At 47.8% G+C, this 22,525-nt stretch overlaps 1 protein-coding gene across 4 annotated transcripts in view; it reads right to left on the reverse strand.

Moving 5' to 3' along the window:
- Window positions 1-22,525, reverse strand: part of LOC102934044 (unconventional myosin-X) — a 287,560-nt gene that overhangs the window by 202,593 nt on the left and 62,442 nt on the right. For all 4 annotated transcript variants that reach the window (XR_006284703.1, XM_037912692.2, XM_043524831.1 and 1 more), the window contains exons 4-6: window positions 10,029-10,216; window positions 9,679-9,813; window positions 353-477 (exon numbers count right to left, since the gene is read on the reverse strand). Coding sequence is in view for 3 of the 4 variants with exons in the window: in XM_037912692.2 (XP_037768620.1) it covers window positions 353-477; window positions 9,679-9,813; window positions 10,029-10,216 (448 nt within the window). In the remaining variant the exon portion in view is untranslated. The remainder of the gene's footprint in view (window positions 1-352; window positions 478-9,678; window positions 9,814-10,028; window positions 10,217-22,525) is intronic.

Genomic DNA, 22,525 nt, shown 5'->3' on the forward strand with positions numbered 1-22,525 from the left:
TCCTCTCTTGTTTTCCAAGGGAGCAGCATGAACTAAATGGTATAACAGGCCTGCTCTACTACAAACTTCTATGGATTAAAGTATTCATGATATTTTGTGATAGGAACCTAAACTTTGTTCCCATCTCATGCATAGATATTAAGGAATCTATAGATGCAGGGAAGGGTAAAGTAGTGCAAACTCCTCAGGGCTCACAGAGTAGACATGGCCGTACCTGTTCTAAGTAAGATACAAAAGAAGTCACACCATTGCAGGGAAATTTGCCCACCCATTTTCGCCTTCCACAGCTCCTCCCCTCTTTGATGTGTGTGTTGGAGCAGGAAGGGGCAGAGACAGCAAGAGGAAAGGATACAATCGGTGACTCGCCCTCCCTGGATATGTCCATGATGGGAGAAGTGCAGCTGGATGAACTTGCCAAAGCGGCTGGAGTTGTTGTTATAAACCGTCTTGGCATTTCCGAAGGCCTCCAGGATAGGGCTGGGGAAGGAAGACAATCATGGACCTGAACAGCAGCACCAACACCAGTGTGACTCAGGCAGGATTTGCTTTGCACCAGGTACGTTCTGCCATCTCAGTATTACATTCACCATAACACAGACTGGAGAAAACTGCAGGTATAATAAGCTAGGCAGAGCTGGAGGGGAAAGGCTTGAAGTGTTGGCAAGAGGCAGCTATAACACACTACTAAATAGGCGTTAAACAATGGGATTGGGATTAGTTAAATCAGACCCAGGTTCATGTGGGCAATCAGCACTAGCACTGTTTGGGCTCATCTCACATCCAAAACAAGTCACCCTCCTAGCTATGCCTTTATTGCTGTTGCAGGCTAGAGAAGCCAGAACAATAATTTGTTAAGAGGATGCACAATACAACACTATGCAGTAGAGGTAAACTGGGCTCTTGTTGCCCAAGATTTTCAGAAAGGTCACCAAAGTTTGGGGCAAACCCCTGTCTTAAGAAAATTGCCCTGGGATCTTTAATGTCCATTCAGCATGGACAAGCCTCAATTGTTAAGGTTTCAGGATGAAGATCCACACCCACTAACCTGCAGGGACTTTGGTGGTCTAGCCCAGGGGTGGACAAACTATGGGCCGCGGGCCGCATCCGGCCCATTGGACCTTTTAATCTGGCCCTCAAACGCCCAGCGGGGAGTGGGCTTGGGAGCTTTCCCCGCTCCAGTGCTCCAGCCAGGGAATGGGGTCGGGAGCTTGCGTTGCTCCGCTCCACATGTGCAGCAGGTCCGCACAGCTCCCGGAAACAGGAGGAGCCAGGAGGCTCCGCACGCTGCCCCCACCCCAAGCACCGGCTCTGCAGCTCCCATTGGCCGGGAACCGCGGCCAATGGGAGCTGCGGAGGCGGTACCTGTGGACGGGGCAGTGCGCAGAGCAGCATGGCCCTGCCTCCGGAGGGGGGACGGGCCACTGTTTCCAGGAGCTGCTTCAGGTAAGCGCCACCTGGATCCTGCACCCCTGAGGGGCCCCCCTCCCACACCTCAACCTCCTACCCCATCCCTTATCGCCCTCCAAACCCTTTGATCCTAGCCCAGTGCACCCTCTTGCACCCCAAACCCCTCATCCCCAGCCCCACCTCAGAGTCTGCACCCCCAGCCAGAGCCTCACCCCCATGTGCCCCAAACCCCTGCCCCAGCTGAAAGCCCCCTCCCACCCTCCAAACCCCTCCATCCCAACCCGGAGCACCTTCCTGTACCCCAAACCCCTCATCCCCAGCCCTACCCCAGAGTCTGCACCCCTAGCCAGAGCCCTCATACCTCCCGTGTGCCCCAATTCCCTGCCCCAACTGGCCCTCCATACAATTTCCATACCGAGATGTGGCCCTCAGGCCAAGAAATTTGCCCACCCCGATCTAGTGAGACTAGTCCCAACCCTTGTTCTCACACTACCTTTTTCTGCAACCTTGGGCAAGCCACTTCTTTGCCACAACTTCCCCATCTGAAAATGGGACAACATAACTACAACACCATGAGGTGGAGAACATTACATGTTTTCAAACAATCATGAAGCAAGAAATATATATGCTAAATTAATTTGTTTTGTACAGATCAATGACTGAGATGGCCATGCTGGAATATGAACCAGCAGGTCTAGAACATCTATGCCGTTATTTACAATTGGGATCCAGTCCCAATTATACTAAGTGCTTTCCAAGCATGGAGGAATACATACTCCCCATGTATTTCAAACCTCATGCTGAGAGCACTATGCCAACTCAGGAAGAATATCCTCCCAATTGGATTCAAGTCTTAAACCTTCAGTCTGATCATGAAATAAAAAAAAACTTGTCTTGTTTTAAAAACCAGCTTTCCTGATCAGCCTCAGCTGGTTCAAACTGCCAAGACAATGGTGGGTTATAACTGCAGTGAGCTGTTTAGAGACTGGTTTCAGAGTAACAGCCGTGTTAGTCTGTATTCGCAAAAAGAAAAGGAGTACTTGTGGCACCTTAGAGACTAACCAATTTATTTGAGCATAAGCTTTCGTGAGCTACAGCTCACTTCATCGGATGCATACTGTGGAAAGTGTAGAAGATCTTTTATACACACAAAGCATGAAAAAATACCTCCCCCCACCCCACTCTCCTGCTGGTAATAGCTTATCTAAAGTGACCACTCTCCTTACAATGTGTATGATAATCAAGGTGGGCCATTTCCAGCACAAATCCAGGGTTTAACAAGAACGTTGGGGGGGGGGGGGGGGGAAGAAAAAAAAAGGGAAACAGGTTACCTTGCATAATGACTTAACCACTCCCAGTCTCTATTCAAGCCTAAGTTAATTGTATCCAATTTGCAAATGAATTCCAATTCAACAGTTTCTTGCTGGAGTCTGGATTTGAAGTTTTTTGAAGACTTTGATTCTTGCTCAGCAGAACGATTTCAATTACACTTCAAGGGGGAAAAGCCAGTTTCATTCGAACAGGCAAAATGGGACCAGTATTAGAAATATTCTATTTAATAGTTTAACCCAGTGGCTCTCAACCAGGGGTACGTGTACCCTAGGGGAATGCAGAGGTCTTTCAGCAAGTACATCAACTCATCTAGATATTTGCCTAGTTTTACAACATGCTACATAAAAAGCACTAGTGAAGTCAGTACAAACTAAAATTTCATACAGACAATGACTTGTTTATACTGCTGAATATACTATACACTTAAATGTAAGCACAGTATTTATATTCCACAGTAAAAATGAAAAAGTAAGCAACTTTCAGTAATAGCATGCTGTGACACACTTGTATTTTATAAAAAGAAAAGGAGTACTTGTGGCACCTTAGAGACTAACCAATTTATTTGAGCATGAGCTTTCATAGAATCATAGAATCATAGAATATCAGGGTTGGAAGGGACCCCAGAAGGTCATCTAGTCCAACCCCCTGCTCAAAGCAGGACCAAGTCCCAGTTAAATCATCCCAGCCAGGGCTTTGTCAAGCCTGACCTTAAAAACCTGTAAGGAAGGAGATTCTACCACCTCCCTAGGTAACGCATTCCAGTGTTTCACCACCCTCTTAGTGAAAAAGTTTTTCCTAATATCCAATCTAAACCTCCCCCATTGCAACTTGAGACCATTACTCCTCGTTCTGTCATCTGCTACCATTGAGAACAGTCTAGAGCCATCCTCTTTGGAACCCCCTTTCAGGTAGTTGAAAGCAGCTATCAAATCCCCCCTCATTCTTCTCTTCTGCAGACTAAACAATCCCAGCTCCCTCAGCCTCTCCTCATAAGTCATGTGCTCTAGACCCCTAATCATTTTTGTTGCCCTTCGCTGGACTCTTTCCAAATTATCCACATCCTTCTTGTAGTGTGGGGCCCAAAACTGGACACAGTACTCCAGATGAGGCCTCACCAGTGTCGAATAGAGGGGAACGATCACGTCCCTCGATCTGCTCGCTATGCCCCTACTTATACATCCCAAAATGCCATTGGCCTTCTTGGCAACAAGGGCACACTGCTGACTCATATCCAGCTTCTCGTCTACTGTCACCCCTAGGTCCTTTTCCGCAGAACTGCTGCCTAGCCATTCGGTCCCTAGTCTGTAGCGGTGCATTGGATTCTTCCATCCTAAGTGCAGGACCCTGCACTTATCCTTATTGAACCTCATCAGATTTCTTTTGGCCCAATCCTCCAATTTGTCTAGGTCCTTCTGTATCCTATCCCTCCCCTCCAGCGTATCTACCACTCCTCCCAGTTTAGTATCATCCGCAAATTTGCTGAGAGTGCAATCCACACCATCCTCCAGATCATTTATGAAGATATTGAACAAAACGGGCCCCAGGACCCCAAATAAATTGGTTAGTCTCTAAGGTGCCACAAGTACTCCTTTTCTTTTTGCGAATACAGACTAACACGGCTGTTACTCTGAAACCTTGTATTTTTATGTCTGATTTTGTAAGCAAGTACTTTTTCAAGTGCAGTGAAACTTGGGGGTACACAACACAAATCAGACTCCTCAAAGGGGTACAGAAGTCTAGAAAGGTTGAGAGCCAGTGGTTTAACCAATAGAAAGATTAAAAGTCCAGTGGGGAAAACAAAACACAAAGAAAAGTCAAGGCCACTTTGCAGGAATGCTCTCTAAAGGTTTATATTTATCACTAAAACGCATTGTGATTTTTCACAAAGAGGATTGCATTTTTTTGAATGTGTGGATGATGCCCATAGTCTCATCTGTGCAGTTTCAGAGAGAAGCAGGTCCAGGATTACGAAAAGGTTAAAAAATAATTATGACCTACAATGTTATTTGAGATCAAATACTGCTGGAGTTTGCAGAAAATAGCAGGTTGTCTTGACTTTGGACAAGGTTAGCTATGTGAAGGGATTAGAGTAGCAGCCGCGTTAGTCTGTATCCGCAAAAAGAACAGGAGGACTCGTGGCACCTTAGAGACTAACCAATTTATTTGAGCATAAGCTTTCGTGAGCTACAGCTCACTTCATCGGATGCATTCAGTGGAAAATACAGTGGGGAGATTTATATACACAGAGAACATGAAACAATGGGTGTTACCATACAGACTGTAACAAGAGTGATCAGGAAAGGTGAGCTATTACCAGCAGGAGAGCGGGGTGGGGGGACGACCTTTTGTAGTGATAATCTAGGTGGGCCATTTCCAGCAGTTGACAAGAACAGTAGGGGGGGGAAATAAACAAGGGGAAATAGTTTTACTTTCTATAATGAGAAAAGGAGGACTTGTGGCACCTTAGAGACTAACAAATTTATTTGAGCATAAGCTTTCGTGAGCTACAGCTCACTTCATAGGAATGCATCCGATGAAGTGAGCCGTAGCTCACGAAAGCTTATGCTCAAATAAATTTGCAAAAAGAAAAGGAGGACTTGTAGCACCTTAGAGACTAACCAATTTATTTGAGCATGAGCTTTCGTGAGCTACAGCTCACTTCATCGGATGCATAACAAACTCACTCTCCAAGTCCTCCTTTTCTTTTTGCAAATACAGACTAACACGGCTGTTACTCTGAAACCTGTCAAATAAATTTGTTAGTCTCTAAGGTGTCACGAGTCCTCCTGTTCTTTTTGCGGATACAGACTAACACGGCTGCTACTCTGAAACCTGTCTTTGTGTAATGACACATCCACTCCCCGTCTTTATTCAAGCCTAAGTTAATTGTATCCAGTTTACAAATTAATTCCAATTTAGCAGGAAAAGCTTTACAAAACCTCAAGCCCTACCTTTATACTTTATCCTTCAAAAAACAGGCTTTAAACAAAGGCAAAAATGAAATTATTTGTACGGCAATAGCACCCAGACAGCCCATGCAGGACCAAGTTCCTCTGCTGGGCGCTGCACAAACACACCAGGAACCGTGGCCTCTGCCCCAGACAGCTTACAGTCTAAGTCCTGATCCTGCTAACACTTACACATGAGTAGCTTTACACACAAGTAGTCCCACTGGTTCATCAACACCGCACATGCACAATATTACACACACACACGTTTGCAGGATCAGGGTCTAATCTGAAACAAAATGGCCATGACAAACAGAAGGGGAAGGGAGGACATGAGTGAGGGTAATAAGGTCACATGGTTACCACAGTTACATTGTGTAGGTTAACTACCAATTTGACAATTCCTGGTGGTTCTAAATAATCTGAATTTAAATAATAATAGTAATTAAATCAAATCAGCTCTCTCCAACTGCAGCAGCCCCAAGCACTCACTGAAGAGCTGATTTCTAGCAGGGTCCATGGCAGAAGTGGTTCTGGAGGAAGGATTTGAAGGAGCAGAGGGAGTGGCTCTACAGTTTAGCTCAGTGAGGCATTCCATGCATAAGGGGCAGCATGGAAGAAGGTGCCGAGGCATTTCTGGGAGAGTGGACAAAGAGGCATTTAAGGCTGCCATTATTAGTAAAGCAGAGAGAATAGGGGAGGCAACACAGTGCGAGACAAGTGCAGATATGTATGTGGAACAGAGTTGTGAAGGGCCCTAACGGTGTTTGCATTTGAAGCAGTGGAGAATAGGAAGCCTGTGCAGGGCAGGAATTCAAAGGGGTGAGGGTGACAGAGTTACAGGCTAGAAGGATGATCTTAGATGCTTCATTTTGAAGGCACCAGAGATGGGTGACAGGCAGGCCTGAGCAGAGAAGGCAGCAGTAGTAAAGACAGCAGATGAGAAGGGTCTGGAACCAGAGTTTTAGCTATATGGAGAGAAAGAAAAAATTGGATTTTGGAAATGTTGCAAAGGAAGCAGCTGCAGAATTTAGACACAGGCTGGATGTAAGAGGTAAAAAGAGAGCAGTCAAAGATGACTCCCAGATTACAGACCTGAATGGCAGAGAGGACAGGGGGAGTGAGGACTGTTTCAGAGGAAAGATCAGGAGTTTAGCTTTGGCCATGTTAAATAGTGGACAGTGAGAAGTATCCAGGAGAAGATGTCAGAGTAACAGACAGAGATATGGGACTGGACTGAAGGAGACAGATCAGAAATGTAGAGGTAGATCTGTGACACACTGACTTAGAGATGAGAGCTGAAGCCATAGGAGCAGATGAGGTCACCCAGAGAGAAGGGTAAAGGGAGCAGAGAGGAGTGGGGCCAAGGACAGAGGACCGTGGGACCCCACGAACAGTGGGAGAGGGAAGGAAGAGGACCCACCAAAAGAGATGCTGAAGGTGCAGCCAGTGAAGTAGGAGGAGAACCAGGAGAGGACGGAGTCGCAAAAGCCAAGGGAGACAGAATGTCACGAAGGAGGGTATGATCAACAGTGTCAAAAGGAGCAGAGAGGTCGAGGAGGATGAGGATGGAGTAGAACCCCTGGGAAAATAAAATAAATATTAGAGAAAACATCAACAACCTGTTTTATGCACCTTTCAAAATCCTTCTAGTATTAACTTTCTTTCACGGAGGAAGGATATCAGTTCAACAAAGAAGCATCTTCACGTAAAAATCTCAAAACTTGATACACTGTGCTGAAGTTTCAATCAACAAGTACAAATTGATTTAGTTGGGGATTGGTCCTGCTTTGAGCAGGGGGTTGGACAAGATGACCTCCTGAGGTACCTTCCAACCCTGATATTCTACAATTCTATGAAATCTGGATATTTTCATACATTTTCTCTGTCTTAGAAATCAAGTCTCCTGAAGAGACCAAGCAAGCAAGACGGAAATGTGAGAGATACGTTAACATTTCTAAAGAAGCAGCTAAAATAAGGGGACACAACAAACAAGAACACCACTGAAACTAACCCAGTTGGGTTAAGGCAGTTTTCAGAGACTGGATTTCTGGGAAAAATACAAAGCATGAACTTCACAAAAAGCAAGTAAACAAGATTACGATAACATTACACCACACAGGAGAGCCTTTAATATTATGAGCAAGTCTGAGCTGAAATTTAACAACAGCATTGCTGGCTTTCTGTATACATTAGCCCAGTTCCTCAGCCCCGCTAAGGTCATTCAGTGCCACTGGAGTAGCATAAAAAAGTGACCTTAAAGCTATTTTCTGGGTGCTGCTGAGAATTCCCCAGCCCTGTAGGCCTCAGGCAGAGGGGGTATGACAGCCATTTGGAGGCTAGAGAGGGTAAAACCAGAATGCCTCACACAACACTGATGCTCAACCAGCAAAAGGGTCCCTAGAGGGCATTCTAGCTGGCATAGGTTAGAGAAGCCCGGTAACTGATTTAATTTGAGCTGGAGACTGGATCAGCTCCCAGCCAAGCCCCAGGATCACAGGAAGCACAAAAGTGACTTAAAACAACCTTTTTCCTCTGTCCCCATCAATAGCAAAGATATGGGGAGACAGTTCATGTAAGGAGAATGGAGAGCTCCCAACCTGATCTCGTGCAGCAGCATGGAACCCAGAGTGGGGAATCTAATGATTATATATTAGTTTTATTATTCATATTGCAATTTCTCCCAAAGGCCTAGGATGGATGCACATTAAGTCAGGCACTGCACAAGTAACAAGAAACACTCCCTGCCCCAAACAGCTTACAATCTATTTAAAGACAAACACAACAAGTATCTGTAACAAACTGAGTTCACAGAGGAAGCAAGAAGAGGGTAGCAGCAAAAGGGACATTACGTTACACAGACTCACTGCAGGCACAGTTAAAAGATTTAAAAGACGAACAGACTTAGGGTCTGAGTGATGTCAGTTATCCCTGCTAGCTACCTGCCCAGCCATTACCATTTGGAAAATTACTATAGGCCCCGTGACAGAGGTGGGTCTGAGGACAGGGTACTGGTTTTACAGATTAGCTCATGCATAAGGCCAGGCATGGAAGAAAACAGTACTGAAGTGCCACAGGCCTGCAGAACTACAAAGGGCTATTTGGAAAGTAGCCACTCTACTGGTCCTTTACAAGGGGCCTGGACTTCCAGGGTGTGTTTTTCTTACATTGTCCCTGCTTAATACCATCACTGTTTAGATGTGCCAATACCAGCTGCCAAGTTCCGTTCTGGTCTTTTCTATTCAGGTTCTTATACAGCACTCATCACTGTGGAACCTGAATGTTCATGCTTCGGAGTTTGGTGCTCACAGTTCAGGGTTTCAGCTGGCCACCTTCAGGGACAGGAAGAGATTCCTCCCCCCACCCCATCACCAATGTATTCTGGCAGGTTTTTTAATCTCTTTCTTCTGAACCATCAGGAGTGGCCACGGCTGGAGATGGGACACTGGACGGGGAGGGCCAGGGCTCTCAGGGGCTTAGCTGGCTGGTTCTTGCTCACATGAACAGGGTTTAACTGATTGCCATGTGTGGGGTTGGAAAATAATTTTCCCCCAGGTCAGATAGGCAATGATCGGGGGGCTGGGGGGGTGGATTTGCTTCACTTTGCGGCATGTCACTTGCTAGGATTATCTGGGTATAGCTCATTTAATCATTCCCCTGCCATTGCAGGGGCCTGGACTGCTGGTGCACCTCAGTCCCTCCTATTCTCTGTGGGTCTCATTTCCATTGCTGGGTTTAGTGTGCGGGTGCTGGGTGGTGGCAAGTGCTACACAGAAGGTCAGACTAGATGATCTAATGGTCCGTTTTGGCCTCAAACTTTATGATTCTATCATTCTATGCCCTCCAGAAGTTAGTTGTTCAGTGAGGTAAAAAAGGGCTGTTGTGTGATAAAGGTCACACAGCTGCCCCAGCCATACAGGGCCCCTCTTACCCCTGCAAACACTGTCCCTGACTGCTCACTGGTTGTCTCTCCCGTGCAGATAAACTGTACCTGCTCTCCAGAATGGCTTCCTCCACACGAGTGCTCTTCTCAGATGCAGGGCTCCCTAGAGAGTTCTGGCTCATAGCTGACAGGAATTTGAGCAACAACTTGGTGCTCTCAGTCTTTCCAGCTCCACTTTCTCCGCTGTTAAGGAACAGACATGATACTCTCACAACCCCAGAACAGAGCAAGTGACTGTCCCACCCAGGGAGAATGGAGAATAAGTGGTCTGTAGGACCAAATGTGGGGCATCTCCACTACTGCAGGTGTACGAGAGACAAAGGGTAGGAACACAGGGGCCAGACAGGATGGTGGGAGTGTAATACAACCGGGGGTTAGCTATATGTTTAGTCTCTAACCTGATCAGAACACACTGGCTGTCGTGACGCTTCCACAAGCAGCAGTAACACTCATTAGCAGTGGCAAAGATATGGGGCGGCAGCTCACCCAGGTGATGCCGTCTGTACAGGTCCATGGCGGCCGCACTGTACAGACCAGAGATGGGTTTGTACGGATTTACTGATGCCAAGATGGAACCAATGTTCGTCTGAGGGAGAAAACAAAATATAGTGAGAAAATCAAGTATCAGAAAAGCCACCGACAAGCCAGGACTCTGAAATGATTAATGGTGGGAGTGGGTGAGCCTGAGAGAAGTCGCAGAGCCAAGACCAACAACCTCCCAATACAGGGAGGAGGAGAGGAAACAGACCCTGAGGGGAGGGGTGCTGCAAAGTCAGGGGTGGGGGAGGGAGGAGCTACAATTTTACTGCTCTGCAACAAAATATTTTTGTTTGGCTTGTTGTAAAGCTTTTATTTGAAGTATTTCAAAACATGGGGCCAGATCCGCCCCTGAACCCAGCTGCTTTGACTGCACTTACTGCTGGCAAACTGAACCAAGACCAAAAGGCGATTTAGAACAACCTTTGCCACTCCCCCACACAGATCCTGTGCTGAGTGGAGATTACCTGGACCTGTCTAGCCCACAGAACAATAATGCCAGAGTGACACACCCTGTCCCCAATCCATGCAGATCCATAATAAAGCCCTATCCCTGCGTAACTCCCTGCCCTCTGTGCATTCCTCTTGCTCTTCCAGTACTGTGGTTTCTCAACTTGGGCTGCAAGCCCCCAATTCCAAACAGCCGCATCTTCAGCTCAGGTGTAACCAATGAATTTCTCACAGTGCTGCTGGTGGTACTATATTTTGCCACCAGAGGACAGCATTCCACTTCACTGCCAAACAACAAACTGCAGACAGCAGGAGTTCCGTAAACCCAAGAGCAATATGTGGTTTCTCCCTGCTGGATGGAATATGTGGACGCAGTACGATGGCAGAACAGATGACACTTCGGAAGAGAGGACCCAGACTGGCAGAAGCATAAGAGCTGAGGAGATGCTACAGGCACCAAACTACCCAAAAGTCATGTCCAAGAGCAGCACTTATAGTGTCATCAGTGGGGAAATAATCATTGGGCCACATCACAAGGGGTACTAATGGGCGACCTTAGCTCTCAGTCAGCAGAGTGGCCAAGCACTGCCTAGGTCTACCCCTCGGAGGTGGTCCGTCCTGGTTAGCGGCAAGGTGCATTGGTGAGGGGAGGAGAGCTGAAAGAAGATCTGGGATGACAGAGAAGCAAGCAGGTTCCTGAGAAATATCAAGACAGGACATTTTCATGACAGGCTGGTGTGGAAGTGCGACACCACCTTGGGGAGAAAGGCTGGGTGTGGCCAGAGTTGCACCTTATCCTTGTGGAAAACCATGTAAGGTGGGTCAGAGGTGAGGGCCTTTAGCTCAGACACCTTCTTCGCAGAAGTAATGGCGACCAGGAACACTACCTTCCAAGACAGGTACAGGAAGGAGCAAGTTGCCAATGGTTCGAATGTGCACGAGAGGGAACAGGGGAAAGGCGTAGAGCAGGCGACCTCTCCAGGGTAGCAGGAATGTGTCAGTGAGGGAGCCTGTGCTGTGACCCTGGAAGGAGCAGAACATTGGGCACTTCCTGTTGCTCCATGCGGCAAACAGGTCGACCTGGGGAAACCCCCACCTTTGGAAAATGAGGTGTATGACATCCGGAGGGATGGACCACTCGTGTGTGCGGAAGGACCTGCTGAGGTGGTCCGTCAGTGTGTTCTGAACTGGTAGAAAGGATGCTTCCAGATGAACGGAGTGGGCTAAGCAGAACTCCCACAGCCAGAGGGCCTCCTGGCACAGGGGAGCGGAACGGGCTCCGCCCTGATTGTTGATCTAAAACATGGCGGTGGTGTCCATCAGAACTGCTACGCACTGGCCTGGCAGTCAAGTCTGGCAAGCGAGGCGCACCGCCCTCAGCTCCTTGATGTTGATTTGTAGGGAGAACTCGTCCTGCGACCACAGGCCCTGTGTCTGGAGGTCCATCAGATGTGCCCCCCATCCCAGAGCCGACGCGTCTGTAACCAGGGACAAGGAAGGCTCACGGTTGTGGAAGGGGACTCCTCCACACACCGCTTGGGGGTCGAGCCACCAGTGGAGGGACATGAGGACCTGCCCTGGCACCGTGACCACTGAATTCAAGCTGTCGCGCCCCAGGCAGTAGGGCAAGGCGAGCCAGGCCTGCAACGGTCTCAGCCGCAGCCTGGTGGGCCGGCTCACATAAGTGCAAGCAGCCATGTGGCCGAGGAGACTCGGGCACCCCCTTGCTGTTGTGGTTGGGAATTGCTGGAGGCTTTGAATTATGCCCGTGATGGCTTGAAATCGGGTCTCTGGCAGAAGAGCTCGCGCCTGAACCGAGTCTAACACTGCCCCCAATGAATTCTATTCTCTGGGTCGGTTCCAAGGTCGACTTCCCCAAGTTCAGGAGGAGACCCAGCCACTCGAACGTGCACCTGACTGATTTGGGACTGCACCTGTGCCTTGGTGTGGCCCCTGAGCAGCCAGTCGAGGTAGGGGTATACTTGCACCTGCTGGCGACAGAGGAAAGCAGCCACGACCGACCTGCACTTGGTGAACACCCGGGGGGCTGTTGAGAGGCCGAATGGTAGGGCAGTGAATTGGTAATGCTTGTGGTTGACCACTCATGTGGCTTCCCTTTCCTTCCCCATCAGAAAGTCATTTTTCTGCAGGGAAGCAAAGAAAGCTGTGAGGGGCATAAATAAGGCTGCGATTTGTTCACAGAAGTCATGGAATCTGTGACTTCCAAAGACCTTTGTGACTTCAGCCAGCCGCTGGCTGGGAGCTGGAGGGTCCCCTGGTGCCTGCGGAGACAGAGAGCTGCAGGGGCGGCAGGGAGGATCCACTGCTCCCAGAAGCCACGGGCGCAGGAGGGACACAGCAGCAGAAGGAATCCCCACTGCCCACAGCCACCCCAGGCGGCAGGAGGGACCGGCACACCGCTCCCCGCCAGCATGGGCTGCAGGAGGGACCTGAGCTGCTCCCTGCCGCCGCGGACGGCAGGGTGGATCCAGTGGCAGGGGGAATCCCTGCTGCTCACAGCCACCCCGGGCAGCAGGTTGCCCTGGAGGCAGGGGGGACGCAGTGGCAGGGGGAATCCCCACTGCTCCCATGCACCGCAGGTGGTGGGGGATCCACAGAGCTCCCAGCCACCACGGGTGATAAGTGCAGGCAGCAGTGGGGACTCCGGCAGCTCCCAGCCACAGCGGGGATGACCCTGGAGCTCCCAGCCCTCCCCCACGACCCCCCAGCTGCCCAGGCTACCTATTTTGTCATGGGCATTTTTAGTAAAAGTCAAGGACAGGTCACGGGTTTCCATGAATTTTTCATTATTGCCCAAGACCTGTCCGTGACTTTTACTAAAAATAACCATGACAAAAACTTAGCCTTAGACATAAATTCTGTACATGCACAGCGGTGCTGAATTCCCCCAGGAGTAATAAGTGCAAAATAATGCACACTGGAACAAATAATCCCAACCATACATACAAAATACATACATACAAAACCTAGCAAGAGATGTTAAGAGTAACAAGAAGGGTTTCTTCAGGTATGTTAGCAACAAGAAGAAAGCCAAGGAAAGTGTGGGCCCCTTACTGAATGAGGGAGGCAACCTAGTGACAGAGGATGTGGAAAAAGCTAATGTACTCAATGCTTTTTTTGCCTCTGTCTTCACGAACAAGGTCAGATCCCAGACTGCTGCACTGGGCAGCACAGCACGGGGAGGAGGTGACCAGCCCTCTGTGGAGAAAGAAGTGGTTCGGGACTACTTAGAAAAGCTGGACGAGCACAAGTCCATGGGGCCAGATGCACTGCATCTGAAAGTGCTAAAGGAGTTGGCGTATGTGATTGCAGAGCCATTGGCCATTATCTTTGAAAACTCATGGTGATGGGGGGAGGTCCCAGACGACTGGAAAAAGGCTAATGTAGTGCCCATCTTTAAAAAAGGGAAGAAGGAGGATCCTGGGAACTACAGGCCAGACAGCCTCACCTCAGTCCCTGGAAAAATCATGGAGCAGGTCCTCAAGGAATCAGTTCTGAAGCACTTAGACGAGAGGAAAACGATCAGGAACAGTCAGCATGGATTCACCAAGGGCAAGTCATGCCTGACTAATCTAATTGCCTTCTATGACGAGATAACTGGCTCTGTGGATGAGGGGAAAGCAGTGGACGGGTTAATTCCTTGACTTTAGCAAAGCTTTTGACAAGGTCTTCTACAGTATTCTTGCAGCAAGTTAAAGTAGTATGGGCTGGATGAATGGACTATAAGGTGGATAGAAAGCGGGCTAGATCTTCAGGCTTAACGGGTCGTGATCAATGGCTCCATGTCTAGTTGGCAGCTCGTATCAAGTGGAGTGCCACAAGGGTCGGTCCTGGAGCCGGTTTTGTTCAATATCTTCATTAATGATCTGGAGGATGGCGCGGATTGTACCCTCAGCAAGTTTGCAGATGACACTAAACTGGGAGGAGAGGTAGACACGCTGAAGGGTAGGGATAGGATACAGACAAATTAGAGGATTGATCCAAAGGAAATCTGATGAGGTTCAACAAGGACAAGTGCAGAGTCCTGCACTTAGGACAGAAGAATCCCATGCACCACTACAGACTAGGGACCGAATGGCTAAGCAGCAGTTCGGCAGAAAAGGACCTAGGGGTTACAGTGGATGAGAAGCTGGATATGAGTCAACAGTGTGACCTTGTTGCCAAGAAGGCCAATGGCATTTTGGGATGTATATGTAGGGGCACTGCCAGCAGATCGAGGGACGTGATCGTTCCCCTCTATTCGACATTGGTGAGGCCTCATCTGGAGTACTGTGTCCAGTTTTGGGCCCCACACTACAAGAAGGATGTGGAAAAATTGGAAAGCATCCAGCGGAGGGCAACAAAAATGATTAGGGGACTGGAGCACATGACTTATGAGGAAAGGCTGAGGGGACTGGGATTGTTTAGTTTGCAGAAGAGAAGAATGAGGGGGGATTTGATAGCTGCTTTCAACTACCTGAAAGGGGGTTCCAAAGAGGATGGATCTAGACTGTTCTCAGTGGTACCAGATGACAGAACAAGGAGTAATGGTCTCAAGTTGCAGAGGGGGAGGTGTAGGTTGGATATTAGGAAAAACTTTTTCACTAAGGAGGGTGGTGAAGCACTGGAATGCGTTACCTAGGGAGGTGATGGAATCTCCTTCCTTTGAAGATTTTAAGGTCAGGCTTGACAAAGCCCTGGTGGGATGATTTAGTTGGGGATTGGTCCTGCTTTGAGCAGGGGGTTGGACTAGATGACCTCCTGAGGTCCCTTCCAACCCTGATATTCTATGAAAATGATAGGGTCAAAATTAGCAGTTACCATTCGAGAAAGCAATCTTGGAGTCGTCACAGATAGTTTTCTGAAAACATCCGCTCAACGTGCAGCAGCAGTTAAAAAAAGCTAACAGAACATTAGGAACCATAAGGAAAGAGAAAGATAATAAAACTGAAAAAAACTAATGCCATCATATACATCTATGGTAGGCCCGCACCTTGAAAACCATGTACAGTTCTGGTCACCCCATCTGAAAAAAGATATATTAGAACTGAAAAAGGTTCAGAGAAGGACAACAAAAATTATTCGGGATATGGAACAGCTTCCGTAAGAGGGAAGATTAAAAAATCTGGAACTGTTTATCTTAGAAGAGACACAACTAAGGGGGGATATGATAGAGATCTATAAAATCATGAATGGTGTGGACAACATGAATAAGGAAGTGTGATTTACTCCTTCACACAACACAAGAACTAGGAGTCACCTGATAAAATTAATAGGCAGCAGGTTTAAAACAAACAAAAGGCAGTACTTTTTCACATGCCACACAGTCAACCACTATGGGAACTTGTTGCCATGGGATGTTGTGAAGGCCAAAAGTATAACTGGGCTCAAAAAAGAATTAGGTCAATTCCCAGAGGATAGGTCCACCAACGACTATTAGCCAAGATGGTCAGGGACACAACCCCATGCTCCAACTGCCAGAAGCTAGGACGGGACTACAGGAGATGGATCACTCAAAGGTGCCTTGTTCTGTTCATTCCCTCTGAAGCATCTGACACCAGCCACTGACAGAAGACAGGACACTGAGCTAGATGGACCCCTCATCTGACCCTGTATGGCCGTTCTTATGTTCCTCCGGTTTTCTGGTACCTCTCCCATATGTTCATGACTTTCATGAATAATACTCAAGGACACAATGTGACGCGCTGTACCTTGGGGGAACATCCTACACCCCCATGTTCATCCTTATAATATGATTGTGTGGTATCCAATGCAAAGTGTGTCATGTCGAGTGTCTTCGGAAGGCTCATGATGCACTGAGCATTGTTGTTACAGTAATGTTATAATAATGTTAAAGGTTATAATTTCATGTATATAGTTATGAGGCTGAAAATGTATCCTCATGGTTTAAAACAAGCCCAGGCAAAAATTCTCCAAGAGCAGAGGGGCCGTTCACATCTCATCAGGGCATGTATGGGCAAACACAGCCTCACAGGAATAAAGGACACTGGCCTAGGCCGCAACAAAGGATCTGTTGGACTCTTGAGTGAGTCACCCCCCTTCCTTTGGTCAGTTTGGGACTACGATGAGGTAATGCTCGCTTGACTCTGAAGGGGGGTGGCAAAGCCAAGAGGGAAGAAAGAACATGATAAAAGGGAGAGATGCTTGCCATGCTCTCTCTCTCTCTTCCACCTCCATCTACAGACACCACCACCAAGCGACTGAAGTGCTGATCAAAGGGAAGAGCCTGGCTGAAGGGCAACCAGCCAGCCTGTGACGAGAAGCATCTAAGTTTGTAAGGACACTGAAAGCGTTAAGATCAGCTTAGAATGTGTTTTGCTTTTATTTCACTTGACCAAATCCGACTTGTTGTGCTTTGACTTATCATCACTTAAAATCTATTGTTGTAGTTAATAAATTGGTTTATCCTACCTGAAGCAGTGCATTTTGGTTTGAAGCATGTCAGAGACTCCCCTTGGGATAACAAGCCTGGTGCATATAAATTTCTTTGTTAAATTAATGAACTCATATAAGCTTGCAGTGTCCAGCGGGCATAACTGGACACTGCAAGACAGGTTCCTAGGGTTGTGGCTGGGACCAGAGATATCGGCTAGTGTTATTCGTTTGCAAGTAGCTGGGAGCAGCTTACATGTCAGAGGCCGTGCGTGAACAGCCCAGGAGTGAAGGTTCTCACAGCAGAGCAGGGTCAGGCTGGCTCCCAGAGTCAAGGATTGGAGTGACCTAGCAGATCACCGTCCAGATAACACGAGAGGGGAACGTCACAAGCAGTAATTTAGTTAACTAATTCCCCGGAGTGCATGTTGTTAGGGTATAGCTATTCAGGCCTGTCTGTAAAGGCCTCTACTTTAAAAATTTAGGTCTACGTTTATAATTTAGCTAGTAATAGAGGTATAAAAGAAAGAATCAAAATCACTGTCTGCCTGTGTAAGGGAATTCTCTCACTGTGACAGTCTGAGGCCCTGTTCTTAAGCTCAGGCCTTTGGTTTAGCAGTGAGAGCAGCCATAAGCTGAAAAATGTACGGTCATGTCTTCACACATTTCAAATCAGTCATATTGAAATAAGGCAATCTGGGGCTGTTGGAAAGGTGATCCAATCTATCACCTCCAGAGAAAGGGATGAGCCTAGAAGATGTAAAAGGAAATTTAGTTTGATAGTTTTCTGTTTGGTATGAACTCATTTATCAATTGACATAGTTGGGAAACCCTTATGTCTTTATAGATGTAGCTGTAAAATCCTCACTTCTGTATTGTTTTGCCATTATAGTTCCCACTTTGCTATTGTTTATTTGCATGGTCTCTGTCTGGTTCTGTGATTGTTTCTGTCTGCTGTGTAATTAATTTTGCTAGGTGTAAACTAATTAAGGTGGTGGAATATAATTGGTTAGCTATTCATGTTACAATATGTTAGACTTGGTTAGGTAAATTTCAGTGAAATGATTGGTTAAGGTATAGCTGAGAATATTACTATATAAATTAGGGGCAAACAGGAAGTAAGCTTGGATTCGAAAATAAGGAAAAAGGAACTTGGATTTAAGCTTCCTGGAAGTTCACCCCAATAAACATAGAATTGTTTGCACCTTTGGACTTCGGATATTGTTGCTCTCTGTTCATGCAAGAAGAACCAGGGAAGTGGGAGGGTGAAGGAATAAGCCCTCTAACACATCTGTTCGACTGTCTGGTTTATGGGGTTTATTTGTGTTTTAATTAGCCAGGTATTCCTTGACTTCCTCTCAATTGGTAGTTATTTTAACAAGATCTTTCTTCCTAATTTTTCCAGACTTCTTCTGGTTGAAAAGGTATTTAATATCTCAACTATTTCTGGAACATCATTAATTGCATCCCTTGCCTCTTTCAATCCCCCTCTCATTTACTAGGCATAACCCTAGGAACCAGAACAGAGAAATGATACTGAAGCATGAAATACAGCAGAGGATGAACAAGAGGAAGAGTCAGACAGTCAGAGCTATGAGGAGAGGGTTAGGGAACAAGGTTGCTATTTTTATGATTTAAGTGATGTCAGTGTGCCTGACACTACTCAAAGTACTATGAGAGAGAGAGAATTTGCAGTCTCCTTCAAATCCCAATACAGACAGGCGACTTTCTAGAAATCAGGTAACTTAATTGACCATTTACTGGAATACAAGATGAATACAGTGTTCCCGCCTTAGTAACAGTTGCTAGGCAACACATTTGGAGATTCACATTTTACTGTCACACTCTGAAGAGCTTTGGGCACAGGTAAAGCACAGTGAGCCTCTTTCAATCTCTTTTCCTTAAACCCTAAAGGGGTTTCCTCAAAAGCATGTTCACCCCATCCTGCACCCCTTGTCCTGTATGTGGGTCACTCCTGGAAACTCCTTGGTTGGAGGTGCACCAGAGAACTCTGTCCCACAGGGTTTAAAAGGAAATTCAGAAACCGTATCTATGTGACAGGGGCTTTGTGTAGTCCTCTTGGAGAGGGGCCAGAGCCGGCCAACAACAGACATTACAGAACAGCAAGGGGGCAGAGTCTGGCAATAGTTGCTCTTTCTTGGCTCTTTTCAATGATGGATCATATTTGCCCAAGTTACTTGAAATACTTGGGCCACAACCTATATTCACCATTCAGAAAGGACGGGTTACTCACCTGGTCGTAATTTGAACTATTCAAGATTTATTTTCCCTATGGTTAGTGCACTTCAGGTTACATATCTGCTCCATGCACCTAGGACTAGAGATTTTTCCCTAGCCGTGTCTGTGGGCCCACGCAAACACCCCCACTTTTCTTGGACTCCACATCAAAGAAATAAATGGGGCTGCCAGATTGCCACCACCTTAGTTCTTTCTCCACCCCTAACTCCCAGTAGAGGAAAACCAGACAGTGAGGAAGGAAGGCAGGTAGTGGCACATAGGGACAACACATCAAAAACCTCAAACTACGACAAGCTGAGCAACCCAGCCTTCTCTGAGTGACTGTCCCTACGTGTAGTTCACTTCAGGTGATTCACCAGCAGCGTCTTTATAAGGAGGTGGGGGCTGGAGTCCTATGACACAACAGATTGCAGAACCGCCCTGCCCAGTGAAGGTGTGACTGGAACTCCAAATTGCTGCTCTATAGAAGTCAGCAACAGGGAAATAAGGATTTCTCAAAGGGAAATGATCAATGCTACCTGAAGTCTAGTCAAATGAGTTTTCAAGCTGCCCTCAAAGGAGATGTTAATCTCATAGCAGAGTTGGATGGACCCTGAGATCCATTTCACAGAATCATAGAACTGTAAGGGACCTTAGAGGTCATCTACTCCAGTCCCCTGCACTCAAGGCAGGACTAAGGATTATCTAGACAGCCTTTGGGAGGAAATGGCCTCTCCCCTTGCTTATGTTCCATGAATGATGCAAAGAGTCTAGGGGCCTTTCAAAAGGATTTCATTTTTACCAAGTAACCTGCAAGAGCCCTCTGCATGTCCAATGCGTGCCACCTCTCCACTGCTAGAATGAGGTTTAGGGTAAAACATTGGAAGAGGGATCCTTTGGGTGATGTGCAAGTCTGACACCACCTTAGGGATGAATTTAGGATGTAACCTCATAGATATCCTACCCCTGTGGGAAACTGTATGGGGGAGGGTCAGCCACAAGCATCCTTAGCTCCCCAATTCTTCTGACCAACATAACAGTGACCAAAAATGCTACCTTCACAGAAAGATGTAGTAGAGAGCGGGATGCCTGGGGCTCAAATGGAAACTTAGTGAGAACTGATAAAACAAGGTTCAAGTCCTGGAGTGGAAACAGTTTTGCCAACACAGAGAAGACTTAAATCATGCCCTTCAGGAACTGGGCCATGAGTGGGTGTGAAAACACAGAGTAGGTGTCTACGGGGGGATGAAACACACTGACAGCCATCAGGTGTACTCCGAGGGAGCTAACAGATAGCACCCAGGATTTTAAGGGCAAAAGGCAGTCCAATACATATGGAAACTTAGCCCGTAAAGGGAAATTCCTTGTTGGTTACACCGAAACATAAACATAAACCCATTCCACTTTGCTTCATAATATTTCTTGGTCATAGGTGCCAACTCCGTGGGTGGAGCACCAACGGGGAAAAATTGGTGGGTGCTCTTCACCCACCATCAGCTCCCCGCCCTGCCCCCCCACACCAGCTCACCTCCCCTGAGTGCACCGCGGCCCCGCTTCTCCCCCTAGCTCCCAGAGCTTGCCGCCACAAAACAGCTGTTTCACGGCAGCAAGCAATGGGAGGGAGGGGGAACAAGGGGGAACGCAGCACACTCGGGGAAGAGGTGGGGCCAGGGCGGGGATTTGGGGAAGAAGTCCAGTAGGAGCAGAGAGGGGGCGGAGACTTTGGGGAAGGGGTTGGAATGGGGGCGGGGCAGGGGTGGAGCCAGGGTGGGGTGGCGTTGAGCACCCACCAGCGCCGGGAAAAGTTAGCACCTATGTTCTTGGTAGCGTTCTTTCTACTGCTGATCAGGATGCCCTTGACATTAATCGAACAGGCCCCCTCTAACTTGACATCCATCCAAGTACCATGCCCGCAGGTGAAGAGAGCAGAGCAGCAAACAGAGGGAGTTTGCCAGGGATCTGTCCGAGAGGAGGTATGCTAAGTGCTGCATTGGGGGGCTGTGTTGGTGAGTATCTGAGTGTCTGTTGCGGGGACAGTTGGACAGTTTGACCGTGTGCTTGATTGTTTTAAAAGTGTGAATTGGGAGTGCTTTGTTCCAGGTGAGCCTTGAGTGGGCCTGACTGTTATAAAAAGACTGAGAACCAGCTGAGCAGCTAACAGCAGAGAGGCTAACGGAGGGAGTTTGTCTGGGGAGAGCCCACTGAGGCTTACAACTTGCCAGCTTCTCTGAGTAGTTACTACAACTCCTGAGGAAGCTCGAAGAAGGAAGGTAATATGGATGGTGAGTGTTCAGCTGTTGTGACCTGCACCGGATGTGCCACATTTGTCTTTCTTCCACAGGACAGAAATGACTTTGTCTGTACAAAGTGCAAGCTGGTCTCCATATTGGAAGAGAAGGTTCATGGTCTGGAGCAACAGGTATCGACCCTGCGTTGCATAAGAGAAACTGAAGATTTCCTGGACAGACGTCAGGATATGCTTCTACAGACACAACATTCTGACGATTCAGAGCAGGCTGTGCAGTGGGGACAGAAGGATGGTGAAGAAATTTGGCAGCATGTGACCTCCAGAAGAAGAAAGGGGAGCGTCCATTTACCAGCAACGCAGATACAGGTAAGCAACCGTTTTCATGTTCTCTCCACAGGTACTAACGCGGAGAGTGGACGAGATGATACATCTGAGGGAAGGGAGCAGGAGGAGACTCCGCCGATTGGAAGGCATGAGATGCACTGTCCTAGGGATGGGGGTTCCACGACCACCGCTCCCAAGAGAAGGAGGCGGGTGGTGGTGGCCAGGGATTCCCTCCTCAGAGGGACTGAGTCATCTATCTGCTGCCCTGACCGGGAAAACCGAGAAGTCTGCTGCTTGCCAGGAGCTAGGATTCACGATGTGACAGAGAGACTGCCGAGACTCATCAAGCCCTCGGATCGCTACCCCTTCCTGCTTCTCCACGTGGACACCAATGATACTGCCAAGAATGACCTTGAGCGGATCACTGCAGACTACGTGGCTCTGGGAAGAAGGATAAAGGAGTTTGAGGCGCAAGTGGTTTTCTTGTCCATCTTCCCTGTGGAAGGAAAAGGCCTGGGTAGAGACCATCGAATCGTGGAAGTCAACAAGTGGCTGCGCAGGTGGTGTTGGAGAGAAGGCTTTGGATTCTTTGACCATGGGATGGTGTTCCAAGAAGGAGGAGTGCTAGGCAGAGACGGGCTCCACCTAACGAAGAGAGGGAAGAGCATCTTAGCAAGCAGGCTGGCTAACCTAGTGAGGAGCGCT

This window comes from Chelonia mydas, chromosome 11 (genome assembly GCF_015237465.2).
Source record: "Chelonia mydas isolate rCheMyd1 chromosome 11, rCheMyd1.pri.v2, whole genome shotgun sequence".
Lineage (NCBI taxonomy): Eukaryota > Metazoa > Chordata > Testudines > Cheloniidae > Chelonia > Chelonia mydas.